Below are 18,052 nucleotides of genomic sequence, written 5' to 3' on the forward strand. Positions count from 1 at the left end.
GCAGAATTTTAAGTGATCTCCCAGCCTGTAAGCAAACTGAGATGCACTATCCCTTTTCTATATAAAAATGGGTTGATGTATCAATAAATCAACTTAGTAAAGTGGGTTTAATATTACCCTATCCTATGTGTTTTATCTAATTCTTATGGTTAATATGGTGATAAATGAAAGTCAAGGTAAATTTTAAATATTAAGATTTCTGATTTATTGACTTAAATTATGCCACCATGCTTATGTAAAAATGAAGGTGGCACCATGGTAAAACTTAATGAGAAGTAGTTTCTCAGTTGTAATAATTTTGATTTCTCTTTCTTGTGATCTCCTTCCCTGTTGTCTTGAACCATAGCAAAAGGATACTGCATCTCTCATTATTGTAGGGATGAGATTATTGAAGTTATATAAACATATCAGTCTCTGTTTCTTTGAAAGGTATCTGTTAAGTCCTGCCAGGTGATTGACAAGAATAAGTAGGGAGACTAAAAGTAAATGTGATTCATGTTTTGCACACAAATCAGAATTTTATAACCACATGACTTCATAGTTGTGATCTCAAAAAAGAAATTTCTCCTTTAATTTTTCTTGTGGTTAATGTAAGAATACCCTAAATCTCTAAGCTTCTGAAGTGTTAGAGGTAGAGATGGCCTAGTAAAGATGTAGTAGTAATGTTTATCAATTTAGCATGTGTTTATTTTTTCTTATGTACTCAAGGTGATTTATTTGTTCAGCTCAGTGATATTACAGCTAAAAAACATTCATTAGCAAAAGGAGAATCAGTCTACACCAACAAAGGAATCAAAAATGTTTCTTATTTTTGTTGAGTTGAATATTTGACTCTAACACTTTTCTGCATATAAAATATAAGTTCCTTAAAAATTCTTCATAATTGTATTATAGAAGAATTTAGTATGTCATAAGTACTTAATTTGACATTCAACTGTAGTAGCCATATGTTGTTTGATTTTCTTATGAGCACCATGATGGAAACACTCAAATGAATTTGAGAAACATTGGAAGAAATTAGATTATCAGGTTCTGTTAAATTGTTAATGTATCTTGCTTAAATTTCTGTTCATTAATTTATATCCATCCAATTATATAAAGCAAATTTGGAGCTGAAGTTGTGCAATATTTCCAGTGATAATTACTTTATGTTCTTGTGTTTTCTACTTGTTTTTGTGATGTCTATGTTATCCAGAAAAAAAATAATCTGTATCTTGAATTACTACTTTAAAATGTTACCCTTTGGGGGCTGGGGTTGTGGCTCAGCGGCAGAGTGCTCGCCTCTCATGTGTGAGACCCTGGGTTCAATCCTCAGCACCACATAGAAATAAATGAGCGAAGTAAAGGTATTGTGTCCAACTAAAAATAAGTAAATATTTTTTTAAAAAATGTTACCCTTTGGCACTGGGGATGTAGCCTAGCAGTGGAGTGTTTGCCTAGCATCTGCAAGGCCCTGGGTTCGATCCTTTTGGGGGGAAAAACACCCTCAGATGTTGGTTCTAACTTTAAAATGATGGGACTGTACAAATATCACCGTCTAATGATACATTTTAGGAGTGGGAGAACATTAGAGGCAGTAATATGTGATTTGGGTGTGTGTGTATGTGTGTGTGTATGTGTGTGTGTGATACGTGTTTGCTTATACCTGTCTTTACAAGAAAAGAGAATTATTGAACTGAAAGATAATTTCAAAATTATCCATAATTTCCTACTAACTGAAAACCAACTAAGAAAAAATTCTTGTGGGCTGGGGATGTGGCTCAAGCGGTAGTGCGCTTGCCTGGCATGCTGGGTTCGATCCTCAGCACCACATAAAAATAAAATAAAGATGTTGTGTCCACCAAAAACTAAAAAATAAATATTAAAAAAATTCTCTCTTCACCTTCTGGATTCCTTTCCTGTATAAAAGCTTCTTACTTTGATGCCATCCCATTATTAACTATGGCATTATTTCCTGAGTTTTAGGTGTCATTGANTTCTCTCTTCTCCTCCTCCTCCTCCTCCTCCTCCTCCTCCTCCTCCTCTTCTTCTTCTTCTTCTTCTTCTCTCTCTCTCTCTCTCTCTCTCTCTCAAAAAAAAAAATCTGTTTTAGGAGCTGGCCATGTATCTCGGTGGTACAGCACTTACCTACTAGCACATGTGAGGCCCGTGGATTCAATTCCCAGCACCACATAAAGATTAACTAATAAATAATAAAGGTAGTGTGTCCATCTACAACTAAAAAAATCTGTTTTAGATACACTGACCTAATTTCTCCAAAAGATCAGGGTTCCTTGTTTAAAATCTGTGCCAAGTCTGACCTTTCTACTTGCTTGTTGCTCATGCAACTCCTTACTTAGGACTTGTTCAAAGTTTGCAAAAGATGGCTCACATGACCTGTTCAGAGATTTTAGGAGTGCTTTTTATGACATTCAGTGGCACCAAGAAATCAGCTTACAGAAGTAGCTCTGCAGTGAGCACATTAACCTGTCTCCTTGGTGGTTCCATTACTCCCTTCGCAACAGGAAAACACTGTCAATTCAAATAGAGTATTTCTTTCAGGCTGTCATGTAATACCAACGTGTAATGCATTCACAAGCCACTTTACTCTGATGACAGTTGAGTAGGCTTCAATTTATAGGTAAATTTTGGTGTTGGTATGAAAGGAACACACAGGACGGTACTTGGTGTTGAACACTGCTAGCCAGGAGGAAGGTGGTCCTGTGGGACCCGCGTGTACCAGGGTAAGGGAGCAGAACCAGAAGGCAGGAGGACTCGGCTGGCCGCGCTGCAGAGGCTGACCCTCCTCCCAGTGCCATGGAGGGTTGTGAGCGTGGCCGTCGGGTTCCCACCTTCAAGTCCCCCATTGCTCAGCCCTCACCTGTCTGCTGCCCACCTCCACCTCGTGGCAGGGGGATTTATTCAGTTCTCAAGAGCGGCTTGGAATTTTTCTAATGCAAGTATAAACTGTACTTGGGGGTGACTGGGAATTCCTACGTTTTAAAATTCTATTTGAAATTTACACATAAAAATCGTGATTATTCAGGGGGCGCAGCGAAGTCTCAGTAGGCGTTTGCATCCTGTGATCAACATGGTAAGAGCGTGACTTTGACCTCACATCTTTTTATTGTCATGGTGAGGACCTTAAGAACCCTCTGTTCTGGCGACCTGGGGAGACGGGCACTTACTAATGGCTGTGATCGGCCTGGCGTCAGGGGCCGAGGGCGCATTTTCAAGTCCCCTTCCGGGCGGGTCCTGGGTGCCAGGGACGGCTGGCTTGCATGGGCTCTAGGGGCTTTGCACCCGCGGGTCTGGTACGGGTTACTCCACCTCTAGGTCCACCGTGTTGCTTCAAGGGATAGGATGTTTTCTTTTCAAGATCAAACTGAGCATATTTTCTTTTGCTCATTGAGTATTTGTTTATTTTCTTTGGAAAAATGCCTGTTTAAGTCATTTGCTCTTTAAAATCAGGGTGCTTTATTTTTAACTCTTTTTGAGTTGTAAAAGTTTTTTTTTTAATACATTCTTATACAAGGCCTTTATCCACATATAATTTGTACTTGTTTTCTACCATTCACTTTCTCAATTGTGTACTTTAATGCAGAAAACCATTTAAGTTAAATAAATTACAATTTCTGTTGCATGCATAAGAAGTGTCATTTTTAAGAAGCTGTTTGTAGCCAAGGTCATGAGACTTGTACTATGTTTTGCTAATATTTTTATGGTTTCAGCTCTCCCATTTAGTTCCTTCATCTGTGTTAAGTTAATTTTTGCATATGATGTTAGGTTTTGCTCCATTTTATATAAGGATAACCAGTTTTTCCAGATCATTGGAAAACATCTCCTCCATCTCCCTGGCACCCTCTATGAAAAACAATTGACTGTAAATATAAACATTCATTTCAGGATTCTAAATTCTATTCCACTTATTTATTTTTGTGGCACCAAGAGTTGTACCCAGAGGTACTCTGCTGCTAAGATATGTCCCCAGCCATTCTCAGTCTGTGCTTTTTACAAGGTCCTGCTAAGCTTCTGGGATTGGCCTCCCACATTACTGTTGCCCTGGCATCACCACCCTGACCTCCCTGTTCCAGGGATGTGTATGTCTGTCCTTCTGTCAGTACCACAATGTCCTGATTGTCATAACTTTTTAAAGAATATTAGTTTTCATCAATGTGTATGAACTGTGCATATTATTGTGGTTCCAGTGATATTTTAACACACACCTGCACATGCCAGTGGTGTGCATTGAATCCATCCCCTTCATCCCTCTACCCACTCTGCAGCCTTCAGTCTTTACCCTCCCACATGCAGGTTGCTGCCTCAGCATCCGCCCATAAGAGAACATGCACTGTCCTAGTTATAAATTATTCCAGTTTAACGTACTGTCCCCTAATTTCATCCAACTCGCTGCCAGTGACAGGATTTAATTATATATGCATTTTTATCTATCTGTATTTATCCTGTCACATGTCATTGGCACCCAAGTTGATTCCATGTCTTAGCACTTGTGAGATCATAAGGTAGCTCTATTTTTACTATATCTGAGGTACTGAGGATTAAACCAAAGGCCTTGCACCTGCTAAGCAAGCCTGGCCTTCCAGTCCAGTTTTTGTTTTGGGGTTGGTGTTTGGTGTTTGTTTGTTTGAGACAGGGCCTGGCTAACTTGCCCACACTGGCCTTGGACTCACAATTCTCCTGCCTCAGCAGTGGCTGGGATTACAGCTATGGGCAGCCCTGCCCAGCTAGTTTTGGTTTTATGAGGACCTCCCACACCGGTTCTATAGTAGATGCAAGAATTCAAATGTCCACCAACAGTGTATGAGTTACTTTTTCCTCACATTAACAACATCATTTGTTATTTTTTGTTTTTTAGAAAATTGGCACTCTAACTAGGCTAATATGATATCTCATTATAGTTTTGATCTGCATTTCCTTGAAAACTAATTTACTGAGCATTTTTTTATATACTCATTGGCCATTTGTGTTTATTCTGAGAAGTCTCTGCTCAGCATGCCCACCTTTTACCTAGGTTGCTTTTCTGAGTTATTCATGTGGTTACTCACCATATCAAATCAGTTGCTGGCGAGATTGTCTTCACTCTGGGTTGTTTTCTTGCTGTGTGACAGCCTCAGGGTTTGAGGTCAGCCTGTCGGTCCGCTTCTTGTTTCCTGTGCTTATGGAGACATGTTAAGGAGACCCCAAGCTCCACCAAGTCTCAGGGCATTTTCTCTTTTTATTTGTAGGTTTCCAGAGATTAGGTCTTGTGTCAGGGTGTTTGTCTCTTATGAGTTGGTTTCACCTAGGGCGGGAGAGGTCCAGCTTCACTGATAAGTGAAACTTTGTGCTGGTTTGGAATTGTGAAATATGAGTCTCCTATTTCTGCTCATTTTAAAGATTGTATTGGCTGCTCAGGGTCCTTAACTTCCATATGAATTTTAGAATCACTGAATATTTTGCAAAGACTAATGGTGGGGATTTTGGTAAGGTTTGCATTGATGCATAGGTCAGCTTGGGGGTTTTCACTTAACCACATTAAATCATTTTGTCCATGAATATGGACAAGATTTTTTTTGGTGGGGGGGGGGGGTTATGAGAGATTGAACTCAGGGGCATTCAATCACTGAGCTACATCCCCAGCCCTATTTTGTATTTTATTTAGAGACAGGGTCTCACTGAGTTGCTTAGCACCTCACTTTTTGCTGAGGCTGGCTTTGAACTCTCCATCCTCCTACCTTAGCCTCTCAAACTGCTGGGATTACAGGCATGTTTTCTTCTGGTGAGGATTTTCAGTGTGGTAGGCTCATACTTGCTTATTACTAAGTATTTATTTTTGATATTGCCATGCATAGAGTGGTCTCCCTAACTCACTTCCGAATGTTCATGGCTAATGTCCAGGAAATGGACTGATTTTGTATGTTGGTTTTGTATCCTTCAACCATGCTGTATTGATTTAGCTAATAGTTCTTTCGTAGCTTGCTTAAAATTGTGTGCACATTGCCTAAAAAGCCATATTATGAGCTAACAGAATTTCACTTCTTATCTAAATGTCTTATTGTGTCTTTGACTACCAACTTAGTCTTTTAACCTATTATAAGTATCTTCAGAATTTTATTTGTTTGTTTATTTACTTTGGTACTTGTAGTTTTTACATCATCTTGGCAGATTGGCCATGGTCTTGACATTTGGTGCCCTTTTCATCATGAAATGGTTTTTATCTGATATTTTCTTGGCCATTCCATGTGTCTTTTGGATGCTATTTTTATGTAGTATTTTCCTTTCTCAACTTATTAGTGTTTATGGATCTAAAGCAAATCTCTTATACACAGCTGGGGCACATGTGTGGGGCTAGAGTGTACAAATTTCTCCTTCACTTTTAAAGGACAGTTTTGTCAGGTATATGTTGGGAGTTTCCCTGAGGATTCCTTGGGTTTTTCTAATAATGGGTCCATGAATGTAACATGGCAGCGGGCAAATTGCCAATGGGCAGATAACAGGTTGTTTTAAAATTTTTTTCAGTTGATTCACCCATCTGGGCTTGTGAACAGCTTGTGACCCCCATGAATCTCATGCACACAGATGATGACCTGACCATTACTATGATTGGTCCCAGGGGGTTCCTGTTTTAGGATAACTGACTTTCATTTCCCTATATAAGCTGGCAGCATCTTGCAATAAAGTGCTTCATCTTTGTCACTGCTATCTGTGTGTGTGCATTTTAATCTCCGACGACGAGCCTTGACTTTTCAGTATAAAATTTTGAGTTGGTAGGGTTTTTTTTCCTTTAAGCAATTTAAATGTCATCTCACTTCCTGAAAAGATGGAGCTTTCATGAATTCTGAACAGAAATCACAAATTTTGGAGGCTGTCTGGTGTGTGATGAATTCTTTTCTATTCCTGCTTTTGAGATTCCCTTTTTGTTTTTCAAACACTTGACTTTGGTAGTCCCCCTTACCCATGGTTTCAATATCTGAGGTTTCAGTTAACTATAGCCAATTCCAGAAATGATTTGCAAGTTTTAATTTGCACACTGTTTTGAATAGGTCAATGAAGTAAGTCCTCCACCATCTCCCACTGTCCCACCTGGGACATGATCTCCCCTTGGTGCAGGATCCCAGTGTGTGCACTACCTGCCTGCTGGCTTGTTTCTAAAGTACTTGTTTCCTTAAACACTGACACTGCTGAATTGTCTGAAGTAACCATTAAGCCCACTTTGTGCTATTGATGTAATGGAGCTTCTAGATAGAAGAGCACATCTATTTAAACACACACACATACACACACATACACACACACACACACACATTATGTCTTTCCTACTTTGACCACCTGCAGTAAAGACATGGATATTCTGAATGAACTGCCTCCTTCTACTCAGTGTGGGCTGTGGTTAATTAAGCCCACTTCTGACTATGCAGAGTCTTTCTGTATATTCCAGTTACCTAAATGTTGCCTAAAATTTTTGATGCAGTTTGAAGGAGGCAAAAATCTGCATGTGAAGTCAAAAGCAATAGGGCTGTTCTTCACATTGAAGTAGCATGTGGTTACTTTTACACTGACTTTGATCCCACATGATTTCTTTTCCCAGTCTTATTTTGACATCATAAACTCTGGGCGGGGGGCATTTCCAAAATGTAGTTTTTAGAACCTCAAGAGCAATTTTGAATTTTTAAAGTTAGTAGTTATTGAAATTGAACACTAAGTGGCACCCAACTATCTCAACATTGGAAATATTAATAGATTTTTTCAATAGAAAAAAATAGAAATTTCCCAAATAGAAAAAGATTGCTTTGATAATATTTATGCAGATAAAAGTGCATTTTATTTTTAGAAGTCATATACAATCTACAATTTGAATGCTTTATTAACACTTAAAATAGATAAATTAAGATTTAAATTCATAACAACTTATACAAATTAAGACGTTTTCAACCTACTCCTAAGCTGGGGAAAACAAACATTTTTATTGGTTCTTTTTAGTTATACATAACACAGAATCCATTCTGATATAATTATATAAGCATGGATATCTTATTCTAATTCAAACCCCATTTTTGCAGATGTACATGATGGTGAGATTCATATATTCTTATAGGTACATAGAAAAATTATTTCAGATTCATTCCACTGTCTTTCCTTTACCCATCCCCCATCCCTTCCCTTCATTCCCCTTTGTCTAAGCTACTGAATATCTATTCTCCATCCCTCTTTACTCTAGGTTAGCTTCCATATATCAGCAAAATCATTGGACCTTTGGTTTCTTTGAACTGACTTATTTCACTTAGCATGATAGTTTTTGTCCATTTACTGGAAAATGTCTTAAGTCATTCTTCTTTATGGATGAGTAATATTCCATTCCATTGTGTGTGTGTGTATGTGTATATATATATATATAGACATACACATACACATATATACTGATTTTCTTTATCCATTCATCTGTTGAAGGGCACCTAGGTTGGCTCCATAGCTTAGCTAAACTACTATAACTAAACTACTATAAACATTGATGTGGCCACATCACTAGAATATGCTGATTTTAAAACTTTTGGATATATGCTGAGGAGTGAGATAGCTGGGTCAAATGGTGGTTCCAATACTAGTTTTCTGAGGAATCTCCATACTACTTTCCAGAGTGGTTGCACCAATTTGCAGTCCCACCAGCAATGTACAAATGAACCTTTTACCAAAATCCTTGCCAACACTTATTGTTTCTTGATAATTGCCATTCTGACTGGAGTGAGATGGAATCTCAATGTAGTTTTAATTTGCATTTCTCTAATTGCTAGAGATGGTGAACATTTTTTCATAGATTTGTTGATCATTCATATTTCTTCCCTTGAGAAGAGTCTGCTCAGTTCCTTTGCCCATTTATCGACTGGGTTATTTGGAAAAACAGACTTAATGAAAACATGGTCTCCCGTTTCTGAATGGAAGAGCTACAGCTGAAAAACATAATAAAGAAAAATCATGCTGCAGAGTAAAGAATAATAGTAATAAATAAAGAAGATCTAATGCTAAAGCTCCTCAACTTGTTCCATGAAATAGGAAAGGATGGAGCACTTCCAAATTCACCCTAGAAAGCCAGTATCATCTTCATACCAAAATCATATGTGCACATATCAAAGAAAGAAAACTACAGACCAATATCTCTGATGAACATAGATGCAAAAATCCTTACTAAAACATTATAAATCATATTCAACAACATATTAGAAGATTGTACATCAGGACAAACTTGGATAGTTTAACGTAATCAAATCAATAAATATAAACAACCATATAAATAGAATCAAGGACAAAAATTGAACAGACATTTCAATAGAGGCAGAGAAAGTCTGGAAAAATTTAACACCTTTACGTAATAAAAAATGGAAGAACAAGGAACAGAAGTAACTTACTACAACATCATAATGGCTATATATGAAAAACTGAAAGCTAACCTCATAGTAAGTGGGGGGGGGGGGAACCAAAAGCATTTCCTTTAAAATCTGGGACAAGACAAGAATGTTCTCTCTCACCATTTCTATTTCATGTGGTGCTGAAAATTCTAGCCAGAGCAATTAGGTAGGAGAAAGAAACAAAAGTGATAAAAATAGGAAAATAAGAAGTCAAATTATCACTCTTCAGATGATACTATCCTATACTTAGAAGATCCAAAAATTCTACCAGAAGAGTACTGGAGATAATAAATTCAGCAAAGTAGCAGGTTACAAAAATCAACATATAAAAACCCAAAGCTGGGCTGGGGTTGCGGCTCAGTGGTAGAGCGTTCACCTAGCACATCCTCAGCACCACATAAAAATAAATAAATAAAGTTATTTTTTTAAAAAAAAAAGCTTTTCTATATACCAGTAATAAATATACAGAGAAAGAAATCAGAAATCAGGAAAACAATAACATTCACAGTAGCCTCAAAAATAAAATAAAATACCTAGGAATAAATCTATCCCAGGAGGTGAATGACCTCTACATGAAATCTATAGATAGAACATTGAAAAAAGAAATTGAAGAAGACACAAGATGTAAAGACCTCCCATCTTCATGGATAGGCAGAATTCATATCGTTAAGATGGCCATCCTACTTAAAGGAATATACAGATTGAACACAATCCCCATCAAAATACCAATGACATTCTTCACAGGGCTGTGAGGCAGAGAAAGTCCTAAAATTCATTTGGAAGAATAGAAGACCCAGAATAGCCAAAGCAATTCTAAGCTGAAAAAGCAATGGTGGAAGTATCACAATACCTGACTTCCAATTACACTACAGAGCCATAGTAACAAAAACTGCATGGTACTGGCATAAAAAAACAGACAGATAAGCAAATGGTGTAGAACAGAAGGCACAGACCAAAATAGTCATCTGATTCCTGACAAAGATGCCAAAAACAAACACTGGAGAAAAGGCATCCCTTTAAACAAATGGCACTGGGAAAATTCATTATCCATATGTAGAAGAATGAAACTAGATCCCTACCTCTTACCCTGCACAAAAGTCAACTCAAAGTGGATCAAAGAGCTAGGAATTAGACTAGAAACGCTGCAACAGCTAGAAGAAAATGTAGGCTCAACACTTCAACTTGTCAGCACAAGCACCAACTTCCTTAAGCCCCTAAAGCTCAAGACATAAAATCAAGAATCAATAAGTGGAACAGCATCAAATTTAATAGATTCTACACAGCAAAGAATACAAGACATGAAGAGATACCTGCAGAATGGGAGATCTTACCACCTGCTCCACTGCCAGGGAATCAATATACAGAACATATAAAGAACTCAAAAAGTTCAACACCAAAAGTAAAACAGCCCAATAATAAATGGATAAAAACAACACTCCAATATACAGGCACAAACAATAACTTTCTCAATGACACCTAAAACTCAGGAAATAATGCCATAGTTAATAATGGGATGGCATCAAAGTAAGAAGCTTTTATACAGGAAAGGAATCCAGAAGGTGAAGAGAGAACCTATAAAATGGGACAAAAAAAATCTTTGCTAGCTACTCTTATAATAGAGGATTAATATCTATAATATACAAAGAACCCAAAAAACTTAACAATAAAAAAAACAAATAACCCAATTAATAAATGGGCAAATGAACTCAGCAGACACTTCTCAAAAGAAGAAATACAAAGGATTGGGGTTGTAGCTCAATGATAGAGCATTTGCCTAGCATATGTGAGGCACTGGGTTTGATTCTCAGCACCACATAAACAAATAAATAATAATAAATATAAATTTTTTTAAAAAGAAGAAATACAAATTGCCAACAAATACATGAAAACATGTTCAGCATCTCTAGCAATCAGGGAAACGCAAATCAAAACTGCATTGAGATTTCATCTCACTCCCGTCAAAATGGCAATCATCAAGAATACAAATAATAGTAAATTCTGGTGAGGATGCGGGGGAAAGACTGCAAATTAGTACCACCATTCTGGAAAGCAGTATGGAAATCCCTCAAAAGATTAAGAATAGAACCATCCTATGGCCCAACTATCCCACTCCTTGGCATTTATTCCAAAGAACTAAAATCAGCATGCTTTATGGTGATACAGCTACCACAATGTTTATAACAGCACAATTCATGGTATCCAAGTTATGGAACCGGTCTAGAGGCCCAGCAACAGACGAATGGATAAAAAAAAATGTGGCATATATACACAATGGAGTTCTACTCAGCCATTAAGAAGAATTTTCTACTAAAAGGATGGAACTGGAGAACATGATGCTGAGGTTAAGTGAGCCAGACTCAGAAAGCCAAGGATCAAATATTTTCTCTCATATGCAGAAGCTAGAATGAGGTAAGGGGGGGAAGATGGTGGGCATTCCATGGCAATAAAAGAGAGATCAGGTGAGCATAGAAAAGGGACAAAGCTGGAGGAACGAGGGAGGAGGAAGGGGAGGAACAGTGGAGAGAAATCAAACAGAACTCGCTGTGTACATGGGTGTATATTCCACAGTAAATTTCACCTCTGTGTTTACGTATAAGGCACCAATTTTTAAAAAAAATATGTAAATAGGAAGAAGCCCAATACAGTACAGGAAGAGGAACAGGGGGAAGGAAGAGAGGAGAGAGAGAGGGTAAGTACTCAGGACTGAATTGGAGATTATATTTCATGCTTGTACGATTATGCCAAAATTAACCCCAATGTTATGTTTGACCATAATGCACTAATAAATACAAAAGAAAAAAATAAATATTTAGAAATTGGCAATGATCTGAATTGACATTTCTCAAAATAGGAAGTGCAAATAGCCACAGGTACATGAAAAACAAAATGTTCAAAATCACTAATCAATGGGGAAATTCAAAACCACAGTGAATTATCACAGTTAAAAAAACAGGCTCTTACCCAAAAAGACTAAAAATTAGAAATGCTACTGGAGACAAGGAGATAATGGAACCTTTGTACACTGTTGGTGGGAATGTAAATTAGTATAGCCACTATGGTTTTTTAAAATAAGTAAAAATGGAGCTGCCACATTATCCAGCCATCTCACTACTGGGCACATCCCCAAAGGAATCAGTAAGTCAGTAAGACACCTGCTCTCCTGCTTACTGCAGCCCCAGCCCAGCAGCTAGGAAGTGCCCACCGGCCAGGGAGTGAACACAGAAAATGAGACTGGTCGACATAATGGAGTGCTCTGGAGCCATGAAAATCGTGACATGGCTGGACCTGGAGATGACTGCATTACGTGGGATAAGCGGGCACAGAGGGGCAGGAGCCACATGCCACTGACACATGGGACCTGAAACAGCTGGTCTCACAGAAGTTGAGAGAAAAGTGGTTTCCAGAAGTGGGGAATGGGGAAAGGCTGCTCACTGAGCACTAGAGTGCAGTTAGACAAAAGTAGGGAGTCTGATGCACTTTGCACAGCAAGGACCTAGCCAACAACGATGGCCTGTGCGTCTCAGAGAGTTGGAGGAAAGGGCTGGGAAGGTCTTCAGCACAAGGAAGTGCTAAATATGTGAGGCGATCTACATTTTTACCCTGTAAACACCACACAAGGTCAATGTGTTGAACCATCATTTTACTGCAGCAGTGCATACAACTTGTGTTTTCATGTACCAGCTAAAACTTGTTTATTAAAAAGTTCAATAGATCCAGGTGCAGTGGTACATGCCTGTAATCCCAGTGGTTCAGGAGGCTGAGGCAGGAGGATCACAAGTTCAAGGCCATCCTCAGGAATTTAGTGAGGCCCTCTCTCAAAATAAGAATAAAAGGGGTTGGAGATGTGGTTCAGATGTTAAGCACCTCTGGGTTCAATCCTCAGTACAAAAAAAAGAAAAAGTTAAATAGATGGACTCATTCTCAAGGACACCTAAATACACAAAGCTCTCTGGGCAAGTGAGACACATTTTATTATAATTTTGGTCTGCACATCACTTTGCATTTTCTACCCAATTCATAAAACCAATACATGAGAAGCATTGGTGTGTGTCTTACCAGGTACCAAAGAACAGAGAGATAATGTGTTGTATCAATGACTTTAAAGAGGTAGTTTGGGTACATGACTGAGGTTGACATCAGTTCAGATTTGACTGTTATAATTTCATGATGTCACCTGCAATACCAACAGCAGCCAAAAAGAAAATAAAGAGTAGACATACAAGGAAATACTAATGGAAACAAAACATCACTACAAAAAAAAAAAAAAAAAAAAAAAAAACTCAGCCCACAATAAGGCAATATGTGAGGACGTTAATGAAAAAATAAAGAATTCTCACATTAAATCTTTCTGGGCTACATAAATTTGGAAACTATTTTAAATAAAGCCAAGCAAAGTCATGGTTTTGTTCATATAAAGTAAAAAGTTATATAGGAAACTAACTCTATTTTTTTAATTGTGGAAAGAGCAAAAATAAACTATGATTTGGTGGTTTATACTTTGAGAAAACCAATGAAAAAAATTACGGTTTATTTTAGGGTGAATACTTTTTGCTATAATAAAACTGGATTCTTCCATTATTACCTTAAAAGTCCATTCTTAACTATAGAGGAGCAATAATTTTTACAAGGTTAATTTTATTGTTTTTGGCTATGGCATAACATTGGTGAGTCTAATTTTAATAACATTTGATTAAGATGAAAGAAAGAGAATACAAGTCTTTCAGCAATACAACACACAAGCATGTTGAAAAGCATTAACAAGTTACATTGTCTTCTGAAATTCACGTACCAAATTAGTTTGTGCGTATAATGTAGCTGATGTATTCTTGCAGCATTCATTTATTCAACTACTAATATCCACTGTGGGTCAGGAATCGTCTAAGCCCAGGAATGAAAACCTAAGTGAGCAAAACAAAGATCCTGTCCTTGCAGAGATTGCGCTAGAAAACCATATAGAAGACCCTTCCTCCCCCATTGTAAAACGATTAACAACATGCATATGTGAAGCTGACAGAGACCTGCCTTCCTATCCTCTGTTCTTCACAGAACAACACTATGCAGTGACGGTTTAATCAAAGATCATGTTTTTGGAAGTATTTTGAGACTGTACTACAATATTCTGATATCCTAAAAATGCTATAATTAAAATGAATGCAGCAATAAAATTTCAACAAAAGCAAACATTACTCTGGAAAGGCTCTGTGTGCTAAACAAGATGTAGCTGGAGGGAACAGAGGGAAAGACCCTCGAAAGTTGTATTTTAATAGACTGAGCCATGGTGGAAGTCAGCCACACTCACATAAACTGATGGAAACATTTTAAATTCAGAAACTACAGCACATAAGGCCAGAAGAAAGTTTTCACCAAAGAAAAAAAAATCTTACTTTCCATAATTTTGAACACTTTAGACTCAACTTACTGAAAATCTTCCAGGCATATATAACATCATTACCTAAATGGCACTCACGGCTGCCCATTGTACTGTCTCTAGATTTTGAACCTTTTATCCTAATATCAGTTTTACAGAGCTCTGACATGAAAGCACAAGGATTCCAACCAAAAGTCAATATCATATTGTAATGAAAATTAGCAAGGACTTGTTATCAGTAGAATTGATAAGGAAATGGGTTTCATTGTGACCTCTTTATAACATTTTATGCCTACCATTTCAAACGAAGCCCACAGTTTCTACTGAGATATGAATCTTAAGTCACTACTGGAGCCACAGCCATGGCTATGGTAAAAGAACCTCCTCCCCAAACCCACTCTATTTGTACTGTGCTGCCTACTTCTTTTTTCACTTGTGAACTGATTCTGAGCGACACTGCTCATCTATGACACAGCACCTAACAAGGACTCCACGTTCAAGTGGAAGAAGCACACAGAGAGACAACCAGTGAGTTCTCAAGGCCAGAGCCGGAACCAGAGCTCACTGCCATGATTCAGCAGAGGGGACAGAGAGTGACAGAAGCCTGCACAGCTGGAAGGTAAAAAGACTACTTCTTACGCTCTTTGTCCTTCCTCATGTTGGCGCACAGCTGAGCCTGCACATTTTCAGAGGCAGCCTTTGTTTTACAGAAGTCGATGATTTCTTCTTCCAGTTTTCTTCTCTCTCCTTCAAGCTTTATTATCTCCTCTTGCTGAAATCTTTTAAGGTGCTCAAACTTGTCCTGCAGCTGTAAGACAAATGGGCAGTCATGACCCAAATCCAAGTGTTACAGAACAGCTGAAGAACAGATTGTCTTTTCCTGAACATCAAACAATATTTAAAGATTCATTATATTTTCATGAGTTTTCATATGTGTAATTCTTTTGTTGATTTTAAAACTGAATATGCTTTCACTAAACCAAGTGATGCTATGGGGCTGGGGGTGTAGCTCAGTCAGTAGAGTACTTACCCCTTCCAGCCCATGCACAGGCCCTGGGTTCCATCCCCAGCACCATTAAAAAAAAAATTCTATGAACAAAAATTTTTAAACATTTTCCTTTTTCCTAAGAAAGTATATGTTCTAACTCTTTTATTCCACAGGGTCTCTTTGAGTGAAATTGCTAAATCTAGGCTCACAGTCTGCACAAAATCCTTGTAGACTACCAGGTGCAGAGGCACACACCTGAAATCCCAAAGGCTTGGGAGGTTAAGGCAGGAGGATCACAAGTTCAAAACCAGCCTCAGCAACAGTGAGGCGCTAAGCAACTCAGTAGACCCTGCTCTAAATAAAATACAAAATAGGGCTGGGGATGTGGCTCAGTGGTCGAGGGCCCTGAGTTCAATCCCCAGTACACAAAAAAAACAACAAATCCTGTAATCCTAAAGCTAGCAAAACTCATTGCTGGCAGAGGAAGGAGAGTGGGGCTCCATCCACTGCCCAGGTTCGCCTGTGTGCGCACCAAAACCTCCACGTTGCACGTGAAGTGCCCCCCACAAGCAGGAGAGGGTGTGGGCTGCTGCGAAGAGCCAGAGCCAGTCCCCCAGGAAAGCCAGGGCCACATGGACCCAGGCCAACCAGAAAATGTCCAGAACCACCTCCCAAGGCAGCAGAGGAGGATGGTCAGAGCATTGCAGCCAACCCTGTCCTGCCATGATTCCACACATACCAGAAAGCTCCAGTGCACAGAGACTTCTGCCTGAACCAGAAGGGGAGGCAGCAACAGGACTGAGGACAGCACAGCCCCCCAGTGGCCACCATTCCTGAGGCCCACAGAGCAAGGCCCAGAACCCCCTGTGCATAAGCTGGGTAAGGAGGAGGACAGGGTAGCACCTGGATGGACACACCACAGTGGCTAAGCTGATCCCAATGTGGGAGAACAAACAGACCCCCTCAGTGTGATGCTGAGATGCTGCCTCTGGCCCAAGGCGGTAGGGACCTGGACCGACCATGGCCTCACAGCTGAAGTGCCTGAGGAAGCGCCCTATGGGCCTCAGCAGAAAGTATGTGCAGCCTCCCCACAGGTTTCTGTCCCACCTGTGTTCTTCTGAGTCCCCCTGCTTGGCTTCCTATGTCCCCTTTGATTTCCTAATTCTGTGTAATCTTAAGCATTTTTAAATTCAGTCATTAGGTTTTTCTCTTTCCTTCTCTCATTTGCATACCTTCCCCTTCTCTTCTTTCTTTCATTCTTTTCTTGATTTTTTTATATCCCACTTCCTCCTCTATTTTTTATAGAGTTTAACCCTAATTTTACTTTCTCTGTTATCTAATTTTTAGCACATTCTATATAATCATTCCACTTTTCTTCTCTTTAATTAACAGAGTGGTAGAGATAATTTTAAATACACTTTAAATTTTTTTAAATAAGCTTTTACTGTACATTGACATATACTCTGCTTTGAAGCTATAGCTATTGCTGATGGTTATTCTCCCAAAGCAGAGCTGAGAATTGCACACAGCACTTTGAACAAGCTGAGTGGATGTGCTGAGGTTAAGATAAACCTCCAGTGGCAGGGCACATTTATGAGGAGAAAGAAATTCACGAAAAAGACCATCATCTAACAATATTAAAGATATCCATCCCAACATAAAAGCAAATGTCAACATCAAAACACAGACAACATGAGAAAATAAGGTGATAAGATGACTCCAAAGTTCAAACTCCAAAACAATTAAATCCAGATATATCCAAGTTGAGAAAATTTTAGACAAAAAAAATTTTTAATTGTTTAGCTTCCACATATCAGAGAAAACATTCAACCTTTGGTTTGGAGGGACTGGTTTATTTCACTTAGCTTGATAGTCTCCAGTTCCATCCATTTACCAGAAAATGCCATAAAGTCATTCTTCTTTAAGACTGAGTAACATTCCATTGTGTATATATACCACATTTTGTTTATCCATTCACCTATTGAAGGGCCTCTGGGTTGGCTCAATAGCCTAGCTATTGTGAATTGTGCTGCTATAAACATTGATGTGGCTAATGGCAGAAAGATCAATAGAGGAAAGGAGCAAGGGATGGGGGGAGGGGAAGGAGAGGTACTGGGGACTGATTTAGATCAAGATATATTTCTTTTTTATTGATTTTATTTTTTTTAAATACACGACAACAGTGGAATGCATTACAATCCTTATTACACATATAGAGCACAATTTTTCATATCTCTATATATAAAGTATGTTTCAAGATATATTTCATGCTTTTGTAATTATGTCAAAATGGATTCTATTGTCATGTATAACAAC

The 18,052-nt window shown here is 38.5% G+C and overlaps 1 protein-coding gene across 1 annotated transcript in view; it reads right to left on the bottom strand.

Moving 5' to 3' along the window:
- Positions 1-14,288: 14,288 nt before the first annotated feature.
- Septin14 (septin 14) overlaps positions 14,289-18,052 on the bottom strand; it is a 36,020-nt gene continuing 32,256 nt past the window's right edge. The window contains exon 10 of the mRNA XM_015491367.2: positions 14,289-15,556. Coding sequence (XP_015346853.1) covers positions 15,377-15,556 — 180 coding nt within the window. The 3' untranslated portion in view covers positions 14,289-15,376. The remainder of the gene's footprint in view (positions 15,557-18,052) is intronic.

The sequence above is a fragment of the Marmota marmota genome, unplaced genomic scaffold (genome assembly GCF_001458135.2).
Source record: "Marmota marmota marmota unplaced genomic scaffold, marMar, whole genome shotgun sequence".
In the NCBI taxonomy this organism is placed as follows: Eukaryota; Metazoa; Chordata; class Mammalia; order Rodentia; family Sciuridae; genus Marmota; species Marmota marmota.